Here is a 17,893-nt window from a genome sequence, read left to right on the forward strand (position 1 = left end):
CAACTCTACCCTCAATAGGATATCAACAGCCAGAATAGAAGTGTAGGCGACAACATTTCAGCTTAAATGCAACACAAACTGGCCCGGTGTACTCAGGAACGCAAAGTGTTACAACGAAACACAGAATTTCTTCCATTATCCGGTTTCTTTATTGAAATGATTCCTATTTCCTACTCGATGCAGCATGACTGTAGATCCTCTCCATGTTCTCTCTGAAGGCCCCTCTCTTCACCAGAAAAGGCTTCATTTTTGCTAAATTCATTCATGTTTGTGAGCGCGTCTATCACAACACTCCTGTCTCTGCTCTCCTCCAAGCTGTCCGTCTTCCGCAGTCTTCCTCCGACGTGTGAGATTACGCAGAAGACAGCTAGCGCTTAAACTGTCTATGTGACAGTCAGTGGAAGCCGCTGCCGTATATTTAAGGCGGATTCATAAATTATAGTGACGGGCGAGTACAATGACACATCTGGACAGGACTTGCAGGATTTTTATTAGGAAGAACGGGGTATATCATAAAATATACTCATTAATGAGGGCACTTTCGACCGAACTCCAAGAAGTTCCGTAAGCCCTAAAATACAAGTTGAAGTTAGTGAGGTAGGGTCATTGGTTTAAGAAATATAACTCATTGGTTGGGGGTTGAGATGTAGGTATTTAGTGTTACGTCTTGTGATAACCCGGCCAGGTGGTGTGTTTTTAATGTTTTTATTGAAGGCAGGCTACGTTGGAGTATAACGTGTCCTTGTGGGTATTTCCTGCCCCTGTGACAAACATTCAATCTACATGAATAGGTGTGCGGGGAGCGGCCATCTTGCTTTCCTAATCAAGTTTTGTAAAGTTGGTAACGGACCAATATGACGGCCCCATTGAGATCATCAGCCCTTGGTTGTTGCCACCAGCTTTCCGTTTATGGTGTTCTTGTTCCCTTTTGCCCATTTCTCTCTTGCTCTTATTATGGCTTCTCTTGTGTCCTATCCCAGTTGGGCCCTTGAGACCCAATCCCCGTTACCAGCTGGGTAATCCACGTACGACATTTGAACTGGGGTCGCTTGATATTGTTTTGTGCCATATAAAACTCAGCGTGCGGAAAGTAGAGAAGAAAGTGTCAGGAATGACATCAAGGACCTGATGGAACTTTCAGAGGTCTACCGAGAAGATCTTGGGTTCCATGACAGACCATGTGACTCCAGATAACAGAAACGTCCCTCATCCAACACCCACTAGCCCCCGTGTACCCAGTAGACATGATATCTTCTAGACCATCTTCTCCGGCTTGTAATTATGACATTCATAGTCGTTCCAGCAGCCACCTCTGGGATGAAATGAATTCTCTGTACTTCACTGATGTTGTCAGATCTTTAACCGCGTTGCCTCTAAATCCAACTCTTTGAATAACAATATAACATCTGCTGTTCTCTCTTCCTCTGAGAGAGAAGATTTGGCATGAGAATCTGAATAATATCTCTCTCCAAACCTATTCCCAACCCCCTCCGCTCCCATCCATCTGGAGCCAAAAGCTTTATTTATCTCCAGACCCCTCCCCCAGGTAATTTTTTTAGCGCTGCTTCTGTTGTTGTACAAATATTTTCAGAGTGAATTTCGCTTCCAATTTTCTGGGTTTTTTTTTCGCAGGGCTCGTATGTTAATATCTGGAATTTATTCAGCAAAGCTTCCAGATAGCATACTAAACAGATTTCTTTTTATTTTATTTTTTTTTAGCTATTAGGCAGCAATATGGCATGCGTTCTAGATATCCCATGGCCTTTACTAGCTCTAGAACAGTGGTTCTAGATACACGTGCTTTCAAATGACAAAGTCAGATTAGATGTTTCCATCAACCACCAATGTGATGTTCAATTCTCCTGAAAATGCCAAATCAATTAAAGATAGATAAATCAGGTAATTATTTATACCCCATATGGATCCGTATGGACTGACGCTTGTAGGCAAGGATGGAGGAGCATGGACAAACATGAAGGACAGAGCTTTCATTAAACCATGCCATGTGTTCTTGCATGGTGGCCAGAAGAAAACGAGGTGGAGAATCCTGAGTTTGATCACCCAGTTGGCCGATGGGGTGCAGAGCTTGCTATCCAGCAGGTGGGTCTAGTTCGGCTCTTGTGTGACCAGGGAACTGGGGTCTGGCTTGACCAGTCTCCAGTTGAGACATCAAGAACCTGCTTCATGAGTATCGAACAATACGTAGCTCATCAATTCAAAGATCTGCCCAGTCTAGTCTCAAGGATTCTGCATCTGTTGTATGTTTTATTTTTTTATTTTCTGTCCATGTGCTGCCATGATCTCATTTGGAATGCACAAGACGGACCGCTTTGGAGATGTTAAACTGAGGAGTGACACTAGATGGCAGTAGAACCACACATGGGTTATAAAACGTTCTCTATGACGGCAAACGCTTTTCGTTCACGTCAAGAGACGGGTCAATACGTTAAAGGTTGAGTTTGCAGAGCAGTCATAGGGTGTAGTTACACCATCAATGAGGCGGTTATGAAATTAGCTTCAGGGGTGAGGAAGAGGTTAATAAGTTCTGGAAAATGTAGGTATCGGTTTCAGTTAAATGGCCCTCTTACAATTTGATTTGGTTTCGTTCTATGACTTTATACAAAACTAGAAGTGTCCGGGGAAAAATAGTCCATGTTTCAACCCTAGTAAGAAGATGGTCTCTGGTGGCCTTCTGTCACATCAAAGAAAGTTGAACCCGCCAGGGTGTAGCAGCAGAAAGTTCTTGAGGTGCTCAGGTATACTGTTGGTCTGCCGTTGTGTAGAGGGCAAGGTAGTCATTCTGCGCATCCAAGAAGTGGATATGGTTTTCCCCTTGGGGTCTATAAGAGATGTCGGTGAGGATCCAGTACTAGGGATGGATACTCAGACGCTCTCCAAAAGCAGGTTGCACAATTCTGTTATTGTAGAAGTAAACGTAGATATAGCCTCTTTTTAGTCTAGCAGGGCCAGGCCTGGGATAATGGGGCGCCAATGACGTAAGTGTGGCCAGGGGCCGGATATTTTTACGCTCATGTGGCATGCAGCCGGGCATATTCAGCCAGAGGCTTACAGCACCCGCTCTGCCGCTCCAGCACCATATGGAGCGACGTTGGCTAGTGGCCCACCAGGCATCTGCTCTGTGCGCCGAAGTCCGAGCCTCCAAATGACTACATTTTTCCGATGTTCCATTTTGAGAACGTTGAGAGTTCCCCCCCCCAAGCCTCTGTATCTGCTGTAGGAGGTAGGAGAGCGATAAAGAGCATCAGCCAGATGTTGTGTGTGAGAGAACTAAGCGGGACCTTATGGCGTGATATTATGTAGCCGTGAGCGTAGGTAGAAATATAGGCAGTGAGCGCATAGTAATGCATCCTTACCCTAATTGGCCACCATTTATCGTGTGATAAAAGCCACGCACTGAACTCTGAACTCCTGCCTGTTTCCCCAAATTATTTCCGCCGTTGCACGCTATTAGAGCAATCTGCCGGGCTCGGCGCTCGGCTTCCCTGATCGCATCCTGTCGCCGTCCTCTGTCGCTTCGCAGCGCGTGTTCAATCAGGTAACTAGTATGGAGTCCATCTGTGTCCGTGTGTCTGTTTTTAGTTACATGCAATTAGTCCTTTGGCTCCGCCATGTCACCACATCATACAATATCGCCATTTGAGATGTAGTGTGAGTGATTGTCTCTGTGATATGTGAGTGATTGTCTCTGTAAGGTTGTGTGTGTGATTGTGTTATCTACAGTATATGAAATTGGCGTGATTTGGCATAGGTGTGTAAGTCGTGGCTCTGATATGCCGTGTGAATGACAGTATTTCTTTGTAATGCGATAATTGTGAGTTATTGTCTGTTATATAGTGTGTGTGTGTGGGGGTGAATAATTGTCTCTGCCCTGTGTTGTGTGTGTGAGAGATTGATGGTCTCTGTCAAGTGGTGCGTGTGAATGATTGTTATATGGTGAGTCGGTGACCGTGAGTGATCTCCATGATGTGGTTTGGGTGATTTTCACTGTTTGCTGTGTGATATGCGACAACCAAGAAATGCTGGGACTGCCCTGTGAGAAGTACGGTTGGGGCCCCCAAGGTCATCGTACATAGACACACACAGCAACATACTTACACACACTAACACTCGCTAAAATACAATAGCATATTTTCACACACACGGCATGTGTGTCTGATTGTCTGTTATGCAGTATGTGTGTGTGATTGTCTGTTATGCAGTGTGTGTGATTGTCTGTTATGCGGTATGTGTGTTATTATCTGTTATGTGGTATGTGTGTGTGATTGTCTCTGTTATGCGGTATGTGTGTGTGATTGTCTCTGTTATGCGGTATGTGTGTGTGATTGTCTGTTATGTGGTATGTGTGTGTGATTGTCTCTGTTATGCGGTATGTGTGTGTGATTGTCTCTGTTATGCGGTATGTGTGTGTGATTGTCTCTGTTATGCAGTGTGTGTGTGTGATTGTCTGTTATGCAGTGTGTGTGATTGTCTGTTATGTGGTATGTGTGTGATTGTCTCTGTTATGCGGTATGTGTGTGATTGTCTGTTATGCAGTGTGTGTGATTGTCTGTTATGTGGTATGTGTGTGATTGTCTGTTATGCAGTGTGTGTGATTGTCTGTTATGTGGTATGTGTGTGATTGTCTGTTATGCAGTGTGTGTTTGTGATTGTCTGTTATGCGGTATGTGTGTGTGATTGTCTCTGTTATGCGGTATGTGTGTGTGATTGTCTCTGTTATGCAGTGTGTGTGTGTGATTGTCTCTGTTATGCAGTGTGTGTGTGATTGTCTCTGTTATGCAGTGTGTGTGATTGTCTCTGTTATGCGGTATGTGTGTGTGATTGTCTCTGTTATGCAGTGTGTGTGTGATTGTCTGTTATGCGGTATGTGTGTGTGATTGTCTGTTATGCGGTATGTGTGTGATTGTCTGTTATGCGGTATGTGTGTGTGATTGTCTGTTATGCGGTATGTGTGTGATTGTCTCTGTTATGCAGTATGTGTGTGTGATTGTCTCTGTTATGCAGTGTGTGTGTGTGATTGTATCTGTTATGCAGTGTGTGTGATTGTGTCTTTTTAATGTGTGCTAAATGTGTAAAAGCCCCTGGACACTGTCTGCTGGCAGTTCCTTCATTCAGAACCCCCCGGAACCTCCTTATAACAGACAGATTACCTTCTCCATACCACCCAAGCTGACATATTTCCTTCTGTGATATTTATGTGCAGGAATATAAAGACAGGCATGCAAGGTTACTTACAATTTATGTCTGCTGGGCCCGAAGACGCTCACACGGCTGTAGAAATGTTTGCCTGCGCTCTGAAATATCATCACCATGGATATCACCGTTCATTGCCCGGTTGTCATTTCTATGAATCGATTGTACGGCACACAATCCACAAAATTAATTTCATCTGATAAGCCCTGTGTGCTCTTAATTCTGGAATCTCTACAGCAATTATCCCCTTTTTAAATAGATTTTTTTGGGGGGTATAAATCAGAGATTATCGACTGCCTTTCTGTGCGGTAAAATTAAAAGTTTGATTGCCATTTAAAGCTGCCATCTACAGGTCCAAGGCTCCGGCAGACGCGGTGTGTGCCGGATGAAGTGTTAATCAAACGCTTAGCAGATTAGATTTTCCCGGGGGAAGAGATTGTGGAAGCCGCATTGTGATGCTCCTTGATATTAGACAAAGGTCCCTCTTGTTGGATCTTTGATACACGAGGACAATTTACCGTTCACAGTTCAAAATAATGAATACAGGCAGCTTTGTACTGTGCCGTTTTCACTGCAAAATGCTTTGAATTTATAAATTCGGGAGAAAATATAGAAAACAAAAAGAAAAATATTTCGCAATTATCAATTAACCTTGGCACTCAAACCAAGGGATTTTAAGAAGTTTGGCCAATGCCCGTTGTACAGCGCTGCGGAATATGATGGCGCTATATAAAACAATAAATCATTATATCACATAAAATATAATATTATTAATTATTAATATTATTCCAACATTTTCACAAATATTTTACAAATATTTTAGGTGTACATAGTAGCAATGCAACATTTCAGGCCGCTATTAGCATCCATCGGCAAGCTACGTATTTACTGCAAATGCATTGTGAGATTTTTTTTTTCTTAGTTTCTGAAGCTTTGGACAAACTTTGGACATTCCTGTGGTTTACAGAATAGTTAATTTGTTCTTTTTTTTATTTTTTATTTATTTATTTTTGAGGTTGCATTTTATTTTGCATTTAGTTTTATTCCCACTTTTTTAAAAGGTCTAACGATGCTGATGAGTTTCTACTTCCAGTTACATGGATTTTTATTCTTTTTATTCCCCAATACTTTTTTTATTTTTTTTATTATTTGGATTGGAATATTTTCCATCATGTCAAATCTCTCTTCCTATGGGCTGAAAATGATTAATTTATGATAAGGACAAAATATTATAGATTTCATCTGGAAGCCGGTAACAGCTGGTAACTTTACATGATTGTGTGAAAGGGAAAAAAAAATATACAAATAAATCTAAACAAAGAAGAAATATAAAATGTCTAGGATTGCTTACTGGATACATACTTTACCATCTGTCAGTATTGTAATAATCCAGACAACCAAAGCTGCAGTTCTGATAATGGCCACTTGATGGTGCTAGATTACCATGAATTCCCCTAGCTCTAATTTTTCACTGTTAAAAAATAAAATCCAAATAATCACCAATAAAAGGAAATATAACTCCTATCAATACATTCACTTACACCCAACAACTCCCCTCAATTTCAGAATACAAATTTCTGTAATGCTTGCAAGTGTTATATATATTATATTATCTACTCTCCTTTATTATTATTATTTTATTATTATTATTATTATTGTTATTATTTATTATTTACTAAATATACCCTTCCCTATAACCCCTTCTACTCCATATAACCTAACCTATTACTCATATAACTCCTTCCATTACTCATATAACTACTCCCTATAACTCCTCCTATTGCGCCATATAACCCTTCCTGTTTCTACATATAACTCCGCCTATTACTCAATATATGCCCTGGTAAAATACCTCCTAATAATGCAAAAATGTAACTGTAAGAAGTCACATAATTTAAAACTCAGCACGGTAAGAGTTAAAGGTGGAGAGGTTTTCATGTCTCCGCTCTGTGGCTTTAACCCCCGGGGGAACATGTGTTTGTGTCACCTGTGTCGCTGGATGTGTGCGGTGTCCCTGCGCCCCATGTGCATTTTGGTCCTGATGCAATTTTAGGAAACAAAGCATGGAGGTCCTCAGAGGATGCGAGGCAGTAACGCCACAGCCCAGAATGCATTGCAAGAAGATTTCTATTAATTACATTATGGGATAAACAAAAGGTTTTGATTAATTTCTGAATCAATCAGTCAAGCAAGCCTATGCGTACCCATACCATCCAAAAAAAAAAACATTAAAAAAAAATCAAAATCCCTTTCCTCCCCTGATTTCGCCCAGGTTGTTGGTGATCATTATTTCGCAATGTCCTACAGCCCTAAATGTTACAACAATGTTTACAGAAACAATGAAATCTAGTTCTAAATAAAGTTTTGTAAACAAAATACTTTATTCCTCCCCTGAATGCCTCACTTGGTTACATAGTATAAGTAGCTATCGATAAGTTACAAATGTTGACTAAATCCTGCAGGGCTAGTCAGGCCTAAAACGACACCCGCTAAAGATATGCGCCCTTAGGAATGGCGGAAGGTGTGCAACATTTCCTAATAATGATTTCATATATCCCCTTCCTATAACTCCTATTACCCCACCTAACCTCTCCTTTTAACTCCTCCTATTACCCCACATAACCCCTCCCTATAACTCCTCCCATTACTCATATAACCCCTCCCTATAACCCCTCCTATTACTCCATATAACCCCTCCCTATAACTCCTCCTATTACCCCATATAACCCCTCCCTATAACTCCTCCTATTACCCCATATAACTCCTATTAATCACTTTAACCCCTCCAAATAATCACAATATGCAATTTTTTTCTATTAACCCCCAACCCCTGCACACACATTTTAGGGTTAATAGGAAGCAGTGTTTCCTTATCCTTTGATTCTAACAGAAAAGCTTTGTCTCTAACCTTATCTATTGACCCAAGTGCTTCAGTGATAGACAGGGAGAGCAGTGAGAAAAGGGGGAGCAGAGGGAGAGAGAAGAAGAGAGAGGGAGGAAAAAAGGGGAAGTGATGGACAGTAAAAGTGAGAGGGTCAGAAGGGAGAGCAGTGTTTGATAGAGAGGAGTGGTGGGTGAGAGAGGGAAGAAAGTGAGACAGAAGAGGAGAGTGGGTTAGATAGAAGAAAAGACAGTGAGAGAGAAGATGAGAGGCAGCGAGACAAGAGAGAGAGTCAGAAGGGAGGAAAGTGAGTGTGATAGAAATGAGAGGTAGGTGAGAGAAGGGGAAGAAGGTGAGACAGAAGAGAGGAGTGGGTAAGATAGAAGAGGAGAGGGTGAGATAGAAGGGGAGAGGGTGAGATAAAAGAGGAGAGGGTGAGAGAGGAGGGGGAGTTTTTAGAAAGAAGAAGGGAGAGGGGGAGAGTCTGTATCTATGACTGAGTAAATATGAGAGAAAGAAGCAGAGTCTAGGTGTTTGGGAGAGAGACAGACAGGTAAAATGTATGAGAGGGGAAGAGAGAGTAAGAGTGGATAACATGAGAGAGAGAGGTTGATAAAGACTACCTGCAAAAGTGAGAAAGAGAGAGTGTCTGAGGGGAGGAGAGAAAGACAGGAGGGAGGGAGACACAAGGTCAGGGAGAGAGAGAGAGAGACAGAAATAGAAGGACACAAGGAAGGAAAAGAGGGTGGAACAAGGGGTAGGGGGTGAGAGACCCTAGAAGGTGGGAGAGAGACAGACAGAGAGTGGGGTAAGCCAATGGGAGCTGAGGAAGGAGAGAAAGGTGTGAGAGAGAGACGGGAGCAAAGGAGAGAGGCAGCAGGTGAAAAACGACAGCAGGGAGAGATCAGAAGGGAATGAAAGAGTGAATTAAAAAGCACAAGAGACAGTGGAGTGGAGAGAGGGTGACGGGGAGAATTACCCCAAAAACAAGACATAATAAAGGAGTGGTGAAAAAGAGATAGGGGGTAAGGAGTGAGAGGAAAGGGGGGGGAAGGAGGGGTGGGGTAGAGACAGTAGAAGGGGGAGTGAGAGAGGTGTAAGGGAGAAGGGCAAAGGAATGAGAGACAAGGAAAGAAGTGACGGCGGATCAGAGGCTGTGTGTGTGTAGGGAGCGCAGACACATGGATGCTGGGGGCAGGTGAGTGCGCTGCGGCCACCCCGGGCTCCTGAGCACCATGCAGCTCACACAATGCTGCTTCATCTTCCTGGTCCAGGGGAGCATCTATCTGGTGAGTGCAGGGATCCTGGGGGCTGTCTCTCTACCCTCTCCTACCCCTGTGTCTGTCTCTCTACCCTCTCCTACCCCTGTGTCTGTCTCTCTACCCTCTCCTACCCCTGTGTCTGTCTCTCTACCCTCTCCTACCCCCGTGTCTGTCTCTCTACCCTCTCCTACCCCTGTGTCTGTCTCTCTACCCTCTCCTACCCCTGTGTCTGTCTCTCTACCCTCTCCTACCCCCTGTGTCTGTCTCTCTACCCTCTCCTACCCCTGTGTCTGTCTCTCTACCCTCTCCTACCCCTGTGTCTGTCTCTCTACCCTCTCCTACCCCTGTGTCTGTGTCTCTACCCTCTCCTACCCCTGTGTCTGTCTCTCACCCTTCCCCACCCACCCCTCAGTCTGTCTCTCTCTCCCAGTCTGCAGCCCCCTGTCTCCCCCTCAGCCCCACATATTTCTGCCCTCACTCTCTTCTTACCCCTTGTCTCTCCCCCCCCCCCATCCCTTCTGTACCGTCACACCTGCTGCCTCTCTATTGTAGAATGCTAACTTAATATCCATCCGTCTATTGCTAACCTCTTATTATGATCACACTGGGCATTGGGGGGCAATAAAGCAAACTTAGATGTCTGGGGTAAATATCTTAGTGGATTTATTGGGAAATCTTAGCTTCAGCATCAATTTGCCCCCCCCCCAATAATCCCAGTGCTATTTTATGCTAAATACCTGTTGCTGGCTTTAGTCTGTCTGTATGATGTGATTCATAGGGCTGTATGAGATTACATAGAGATAGATCATAGATAGATGGATAGATAGACAGACAGACAGACATGGAGATAATACTCTGTTAGTTATGGATGTGTTTATTTGCTGTCTCCTGGTTATAGGGGGTCCCCCCTCCCCCCCCTGGAGTAGTGCTGTGACCCTAATTGCAATCTATTAGAGATGGGTGAGCAGTGCAGAGACCTAGTGGCAGGGAGAAGTCTGAAGGGTTAAATGTCAGTCCCACGAAGGAGCAGAGGGACCTCATGACAGCAACAGGTTAAATGGATTAAAGAGACGGTATCAAGGAGTAGATAATGGTGGATATATTATGTATGGTGATCTGATGGTGTGGTGAATGGAGACTATCAGGACAGGCTCAGGTAGCCCAGGGGTGGAATCTAGTGACCCACTGGCAGTATACTATCAGGACAGGCTCAGGTAGCCCAGGGGTGGAATCTAGTGACCCACTGGCAGTATACAGTATCAGGACAGGCTCAGTGCTGGGTATGTTTGGATGTACAGTGACCCCTTGGTGGCATATTATCGGGACTGGCTCAGACAGTGCTAAGTCTCTATCTAATGCACAATGACCCACTGGCCATATATTATCAGGACTGGCTCAGGCAGCTCTGGGTCTGTATCCAATATCCAATAACCCCCTGACTGTGGATTATCAGGACTGGCTGAGACAGCTCCAGCCTTGTCTGGCTGTATTATTTTATATTGTGTGAAATTGCACTTTTGTTTTAACAGCACTCATTCTTGAACCTGTTGTTTGTAAACATTGTGTAATTATCTCAATTATCTAAGTCATAAATGAATACAATATCTATATAAATGTCTATAAAAATGTATCTATAAATGTCTATATAATAGTGTATATATAAATGTTCTATCTAAATGTATATGTCTATATAAATGTATATAATGACTATATTAATGTCTATAAAATGTCTATATAAATATATATATATATATATATATATATATATACATAAATGTCTATATTAATATATATATATATATATATAAATGTCTATATATACATAAATGTCTATATTAATGTATATATATAAATGTCTATTAATATATATATATAAATAATGTCTATTTTAATGTATATATTAAATATTTAATATATATATATATATATATATATTTAATATATATATAAATAATGTCGATTTTAATGTATATATATATATATATGTCTATATTAATATATATATATATAAATGTCTATTAATATATATATAAATAATGTCTATTTTAATGTATATATATATAAATGACTATATTAATGTATATATATATATAAATGTCTATATTAATGTATATATAAATGACTATATTAATGTATATATATATATAAATGTCTATATTAATGTATATATAAATGTCTATATTAATGTATATATCGATGTATTGGCCAGATGTCTATTCCTTGTTACTTAACTCAATGGGTAGTTTCGTTGTTGTGTATCAGTATAGTAATTATGTTACCATTGAAGAATTTGAGCGCGTAGCCGTGTAGACTAATAAGATTTATTGTTCTGCTCCGTTGCCATATATCAGTGTCTAATTAATTGTGTATGGGTGTTCCTTTTTTTGCGTTCATTAATGTCCATCCAGCAGCATCACCGTTGTGTGTTTTTGTATAGTGTCTCACTATATAAAAGCTGGGCTGCGTTATTGTAATAACTTATCTCTCGTCGGCTGGCCTGAGTGTGATGAGAGTCAGAATCCAAGCAATTTATATTACCAGAGGTTGCGTATGCCTAGTAATGTTGTCCAAAGAGCGCGTTTGTATCACGGTGTGCTGTTGTGTGTTATATGTCACTTACATGGCAGTTGTGCGACTTTAATACCTTGTGCATCACTACTGTTGTGTATGTGTGTTGTGCTGCCTGCCAACTGACGGATACATGTCCGCTCTGTGTATGCAAAGGCTGTTGCTGGACTACAAATCCCATCATCCTCAGAGTTCACCCAGGCTGCCATTGACCTGCCCCATTACCTATGGGCCACCCCGGCACACTCTGTGACCCCGTGGCATTGTTGTGTGCATTGTTTGCCTCGGTTGTCTATCCCCTGCCAGCAGTATTTTATATAAATACGGGCTCTCGACCGTCGCCATAGTATTTTGTATAGTGTGTTGTTTGTGAGTGTGTCAGTTCCTTAGTGGTTATAATTGTAATTTATACAATTTGTTGTGTATTGTGTATCACTGTGTGCATTGTGTTGCGCTGTGTATGTAATGTTTCCTCTATGCACTGACGAGCTGTGTGTTATTGTGTGTCCGTGTGCAACGGTTGTGCGTCTGTTGTTCTTGGTCTATAAAACTCCCTCTGGGCGCAATTCATTTAGATGCCTTATTCCCCCTCCCTATCTCCATGGTTATCCCCATCCCTCGCTATTAACCCTTTCCCGCAATAGCAAAATGTAGCGAGCCTTCCGCCGTCACACGCTGCCCTCCACACCGCTAACCCACCCCACACCGGCGGCGGATGAAGAATTTGTGTGCGGTTCACGTTAGCGCCCGTGGGTTACCCGGATGATACCGGCGTTACCTATTGGCGAGGCGTTGCCGTAAAGCGGTTTCTGGAAGCGTGTTGGCTGAGCGTGTTGGGAGTTGTGGCTGATGTCGCGCCAGTGGTTGCTTTTTTTGGATTTTCTGCCGGTTTGGGGGGATTTTTTGGCCCTTTGTTTTGTGTGTCTGTAACGTGTATCTGACTTTTGTTTCATGGTCATGGGGTAAAGATTTATGTTTTAAAAAATATACAAAAACACTACAAATAACATTGGAGACAGACAGACAGACAGAGCTAGATAGATAGATAGACAGACAGACAGACAGACAGACAGACAGAGAGCTAGATAGATAGATAGATAGATAGATAGATAGATAGATAGATAGATAGATAGATAGATAGATAGAATAGATAGATGATAGATAGATAGATAGATAGATAGATAGATAGATAGATAGATAGATAGATAGATAGATAGATAGATAGAAAGATAGATAGATAGATAGATAGATGGATGGATGGATGGATGGATGGATGGATAGATAGATAGATAGATAGATAGATAGATAGATAGATGGACGGACAGATAGATAGATAGTTGGATGGATGGATGGATGGATGGATAGATAGATAGATAGATAGATAGATAGATAGATAGATAGATAGATAGATAGATAGAAAGAAAGATAGATAGATAGATAGATAGAAAGATAGATAGATAGATAGATAGATAGATAGATAGATAGATAGATAGATAGATAGATAGATAGATAGATAGATGGATGGATGGATGGATGGATAGATAGATAGATGGACGGACAGATAGATAGATAGTTGGATGGATGGATGGATGGATAGATAGATGGACGGACAGATAGATAGATAGATAGATAGATAGATAGATAGATAGATAGATAGATAGATAGATAGATAGATAGATAGATAGATAGATGGATGGATGGATGGATGGATAGATAGATAGATGGACGGACAGATAGATAGATAGTTGGATGGATGGATGGATGGATGGATGGATAGATAGATAGACAGACAGATAGATAGATAGATGGATAGAGAGATAGATGGATGGATAGATGGATAGATAGATGGATGGATGGATAGATAGATAGATAGATAGATAGATAGATAGATAGATAGATAGATAGATAGATAGATAGATAGATGGACGGACAGATAGATAGATAGTTGGATGGATGGATGGATGGATGGATGGATGGATAGATAGATAGACAGACAGATAGATAGATAGATGGATAGAGAGATAGATGGATGGATAGATGGATAGATAGATGGATGGATGGATAGATAGATAGATAGATAGATAGATAGATAGATAGATAGATAGATAGATAGATAGATAGATGGACGGATGGACGGACGGACAGATAGATGGATCTGTGGCATGGTGAGTGTCCTTTAATGTTATCCCCGTACCCGGCCTGGCTGTCGTGTGTGTTGTTGCTGCGTTGTTACACTGTGTCATACGTGTGCATGCGGGTTCAGGAAGTTCTCGTGTTCCGTTGTCATTAATGGATACTTATATAAGCGAGCCGTAAGAGGTGGATCTCCTTGACATTGTGATACCCGCGGGGTGTAGGTCAGGCGTCTGCACATTACTCAGCTCTCATTAAACTGGTTATAGTGATTTGTGCTCAGTATCACTAATTATCGGGCGCAGCATCTGCTACGGCTCGGGGTTTCAGGTGAGAGCATATCAATAAATGAAGGGAGAGGGGAGACGGAACGGAGAGGGGGGACAGATATGGAAAAGAAAACAAGATAAGAACAAGGGATGGAGGGAAGATCAGGAGGAGAGGGGAATAAATGTGAGATAGAAGAGCATCGTGCCAACAAACAGGAGAGAACTTGGCGCAGCCGTGTGAGAGGAGAGCGAAAAGATATAGGAATTGATTAGGTACAGGAATAAAGAGGTTTGTAGTCTACTTTTATCTACATGCTTTCTTAAGTACTGTTCTTCTCCCATGCAGGTCATCTGTGGCCAGGACGATTCCTCCAGTGACCCTGATGATGAAGATCAATCCGACACCAAACCTCACCCCAGATCTCGCATCCCAAGAAGAAAGTCCCCTTCCTCATCCCGATCTCGCAGCACCAGCCCATCCAACTCCACCATTCTTCAGCTTCTTTCCAATTCTCCTGAGATCTGGGATGTTCTCAGCAGCCTCTCTGAGCTGGGCCACAATCCAGAGCCACCACTTCCATCGAGGAGCAGGCGCCAATCGGTGTTGAGGTCCACTGGAAGAGCTAAGAAGGTCTTTGGTTGGGGGGACTTCTACTCTAATATCAAGACGGTGAAGCTTAACCTCCTTATTACGGGGAAGGTGGTGGACCATGGCAATGGGTCCTTCAGTGTCTACTTTCGTCACAATTCCACGGGTCAGGGTAACGTTTCTGTTAGCCTGGTTCCACCATCCAGAGTCCTTGACTTTGACATGGAGCAACAAATGTATGCAGAAGCAAAAGAATCCAAAATCTTTAACTGCAGGGTAGAGTTTGAAAAGGTGGACAAGGCCATTAAGACCGGATTATGTCCCCATGATCCGTCAAAGACCTGCCACCAGCAGCAAACTCACAGCCGGGTTGCTTGGACCTGCTCCCACCCCTTCAAGATTGTTTGTGTTTATGTCTCGTTTTACACCACCGACTACAGACTGGTGCAAAAGGTCTGTCCTGACTACAACTATCACAGCAGCTCTCCTTATTCGCCTTCTGGATGAAAAACTGGTACCAGATGGTTTCAGAAGTGGGATTGCCTAAGTGGCTCCACGTTTTGGGTCTATATTTCATGGACTTCCTGTGCCTTGGTCTGGTCCATCGTGATATCTGTGTATTTGTGGAAACGAGTAGCCTGATAACCGTGTAGGTGATGTGTGGGATATTATGTCCGATTCACAATAATAATATATGCAGTGATGTCCTAATTATGTTTTCACCGACGATCACCTGGCCATAACGTTAGCGGGAGTCTACGGGGCAGCCTGGACGTATGATTGAAGCCACCTGGATCTCCGCTCTCTCTTTCTTTGAAGGGCTAGGCTGTTAGGTATATTAGTATGTCTAGGCTAGCACCAAAATTGTTCAGTGGTTGAAAATGTGTGTTTTAGTTAAACTGGCAGCCGAGGGGTTAGTTAATAACGCAGGGGAGAAGCCTGTCAATGTGACTATGAGCACAGGAGGGTATGAAGGGTCCAGCGTCCTCCAAAGAGAAACATCAAGAACAATATCTATCCCTTCCTAAAAATTACTGGAAACACTCCTGACACCGTGAGGTTTTGCCCCTACATGCAAAGTATATGCAAATAATTAACCCTTACATATCATTAAATGCCTGGTTCTGACCTTTCAGTCTTCGTTGACACGAGGTCACCTTGCATCAAGATGAGACCCATCCACCGCGTCCCTGGCTTTACGCCTTAAGAAAGTCGCTGCCTCCTTTGCTCACTTAACACGCAGCTGCCACTTTGCACCTCAGCGGCCCTTTGACCTGTTAAAAGTGTCATCGCCATGTGGCCGCTTTACCTCCCTATGGAACCTACGTTGCAATAAAACGCAGTCCAGCCAAGATGGACCACGGATCTTCAGCGCTCAACGGCTGGTGGACTTCTTTTGGACAACATGTGGCAGATGGTCCCACCGGTCAAGCAGGTCTCCAAGCGGACAATCCTGCCTCTTTTTCTGAAATACTGTAATTGTTTTTTTGGGGTTTTTTTTCCAAAGATTACGTCCGACAACCCATTAACACCTTAACTGCCGGGTAAAAAGAACACACACACGTACTGAAGATCTGGGAGGCTGCTAATAAACACATTTTACTTTTAGTAGTTAAAAAGCATACACAAGTTGGGTGGTGGTCATATAATATTTTTGAGGTTCTGTGCCGTTATGGAAATTGTCTCTGTAGCCTTATTGCAAAAAAACAAAAAAAAACAAAAAACAAAAAACAAGATTTATCCGTCCAGAAATAATTAAAAATAATACTAATTTTGCTGATTATACATTATTTTATTGCCTTAAACCATAGACATGATATGTATAAACATGGAAGCGTGCCGGCGCATATATATATAAATATATTATGTACATAGATGTGGGTTTGTCTGTATATACCAAGATCAAAATACATCAATAATGTGAACACTTCTAGAGTATGTATACATCTCGTGCATATGTGTGCATGTGTGTGTATGTATATTTATATACGTGTGGACAGAATATGTATGCTGTATAGATTTTTGTGGCCGATAAAACCCTCACGTCTGTTCCTTTTCTGCCTTTTAAAAACCCGCTGAGACCTCAAAGCTTCTGGGTTCCTTGTGCTTCTTTTATGGTATCTGTGTGTCTCTCTCTCTGCAGTCTCTCTCTCTCCGCTGTCTCTCTCTCTCTCTCCGCTGTCTCTCTCTCTCTCTCGGTATAGGAGAGTGTGTGCGGTCCCAGTAGCTGTGCGTATTAATCACTAATTACCAGTCTGCATGATCCCAGCTCAGCATTTCTGATCTGATCCCAACAGCAGCTGTTCTGCCACAACACAACATCCATCTTCCCCCTCCCTTCTTACGTCTCCGTGTCCTCTCCTCCATCCTTTAGAACTTATACCTCCACCTCTTCCTCCGTTCCATCTCCTAATGCCCAGCCCCTCTAATGACATCGGGACTAGAACTCCCACAATCCTTCTTCCACTAGACCTCAAATTAGTACATCTTACCTTCTTACAAGATAAGCATCCTGATTGCATTCACTTAACCCTCAAAAAACACCACTTTTCGTTTTCTGTAACATCTTCTATTTCTTTGTCTTCTTCATTGTGTGTTTTTTGTGAGCCCTGCTTGTCAGTTTCTCTTTCATCTACCCTCCCTATCCACCAAATCCTCGACACCTTCACTCAAACCCAAATAAATGGATTTTTACCTCCATAATTGTCATCTTTCTGATTCCTCATTATCTCCAGCCATGATTGATCTATGACTCAATGGTTCAGACCCTAAGACTGAAGAACATGACAGAACTTGTGGGTCTTCTTCTAGAGCAACGAAGGAGCCACGTCGTTACCCATAGCCATGGGATCCAAATGGGTCAACGACATGTTTAGAGGTCCCGCCAAACATAGGATCCTACTGACATCTAGAACCGACTGATAACTCTAAAGACTTAATTAATGAATGAGAAGGTCATTTCTGATGAAGAACACATTTA

At 42.3% G+C, this 17,893-nt stretch overlaps 2 protein-coding genes across 2 annotated transcripts in view; both read left to right on the plus strand.

Moving 5' to 3' along the window:
• Positions 1-17,893, plus strand: part of NGFR (nerve growth factor receptor) — a 133,608-nt gene that overhangs the window by 44,051 nt on the left and 71,664 nt on the right. The window lies entirely within an intron of this gene.
• NXPH3 (neurexophilin 3) lies at positions 9,121-17,616 on the plus strand. The gene is made up of 2 exons (XM_053454090.1): positions 9,121-9,381; positions 14,671-17,616. Exons 1-2 carry the CDS (start codon positions 9,328-9,330, stop codon positions 15,418-15,420), a joined length of 804 nt encoding a protein of 267 aa, XP_053310065.1. The 5' UTR covers positions 9,121-9,327; the 3' UTR covers positions 15,421-17,616.

The sequence above is a fragment of the Spea bombifrons genome, chromosome 13 (genome assembly GCF_027358695.1).
Source record: "Spea bombifrons isolate aSpeBom1 chromosome 13, aSpeBom1.2.pri, whole genome shotgun sequence".
NCBI lineage: Eukaryota > Metazoa > Chordata > Amphibia > Anura > Pelobatidae > Spea > Spea bombifrons.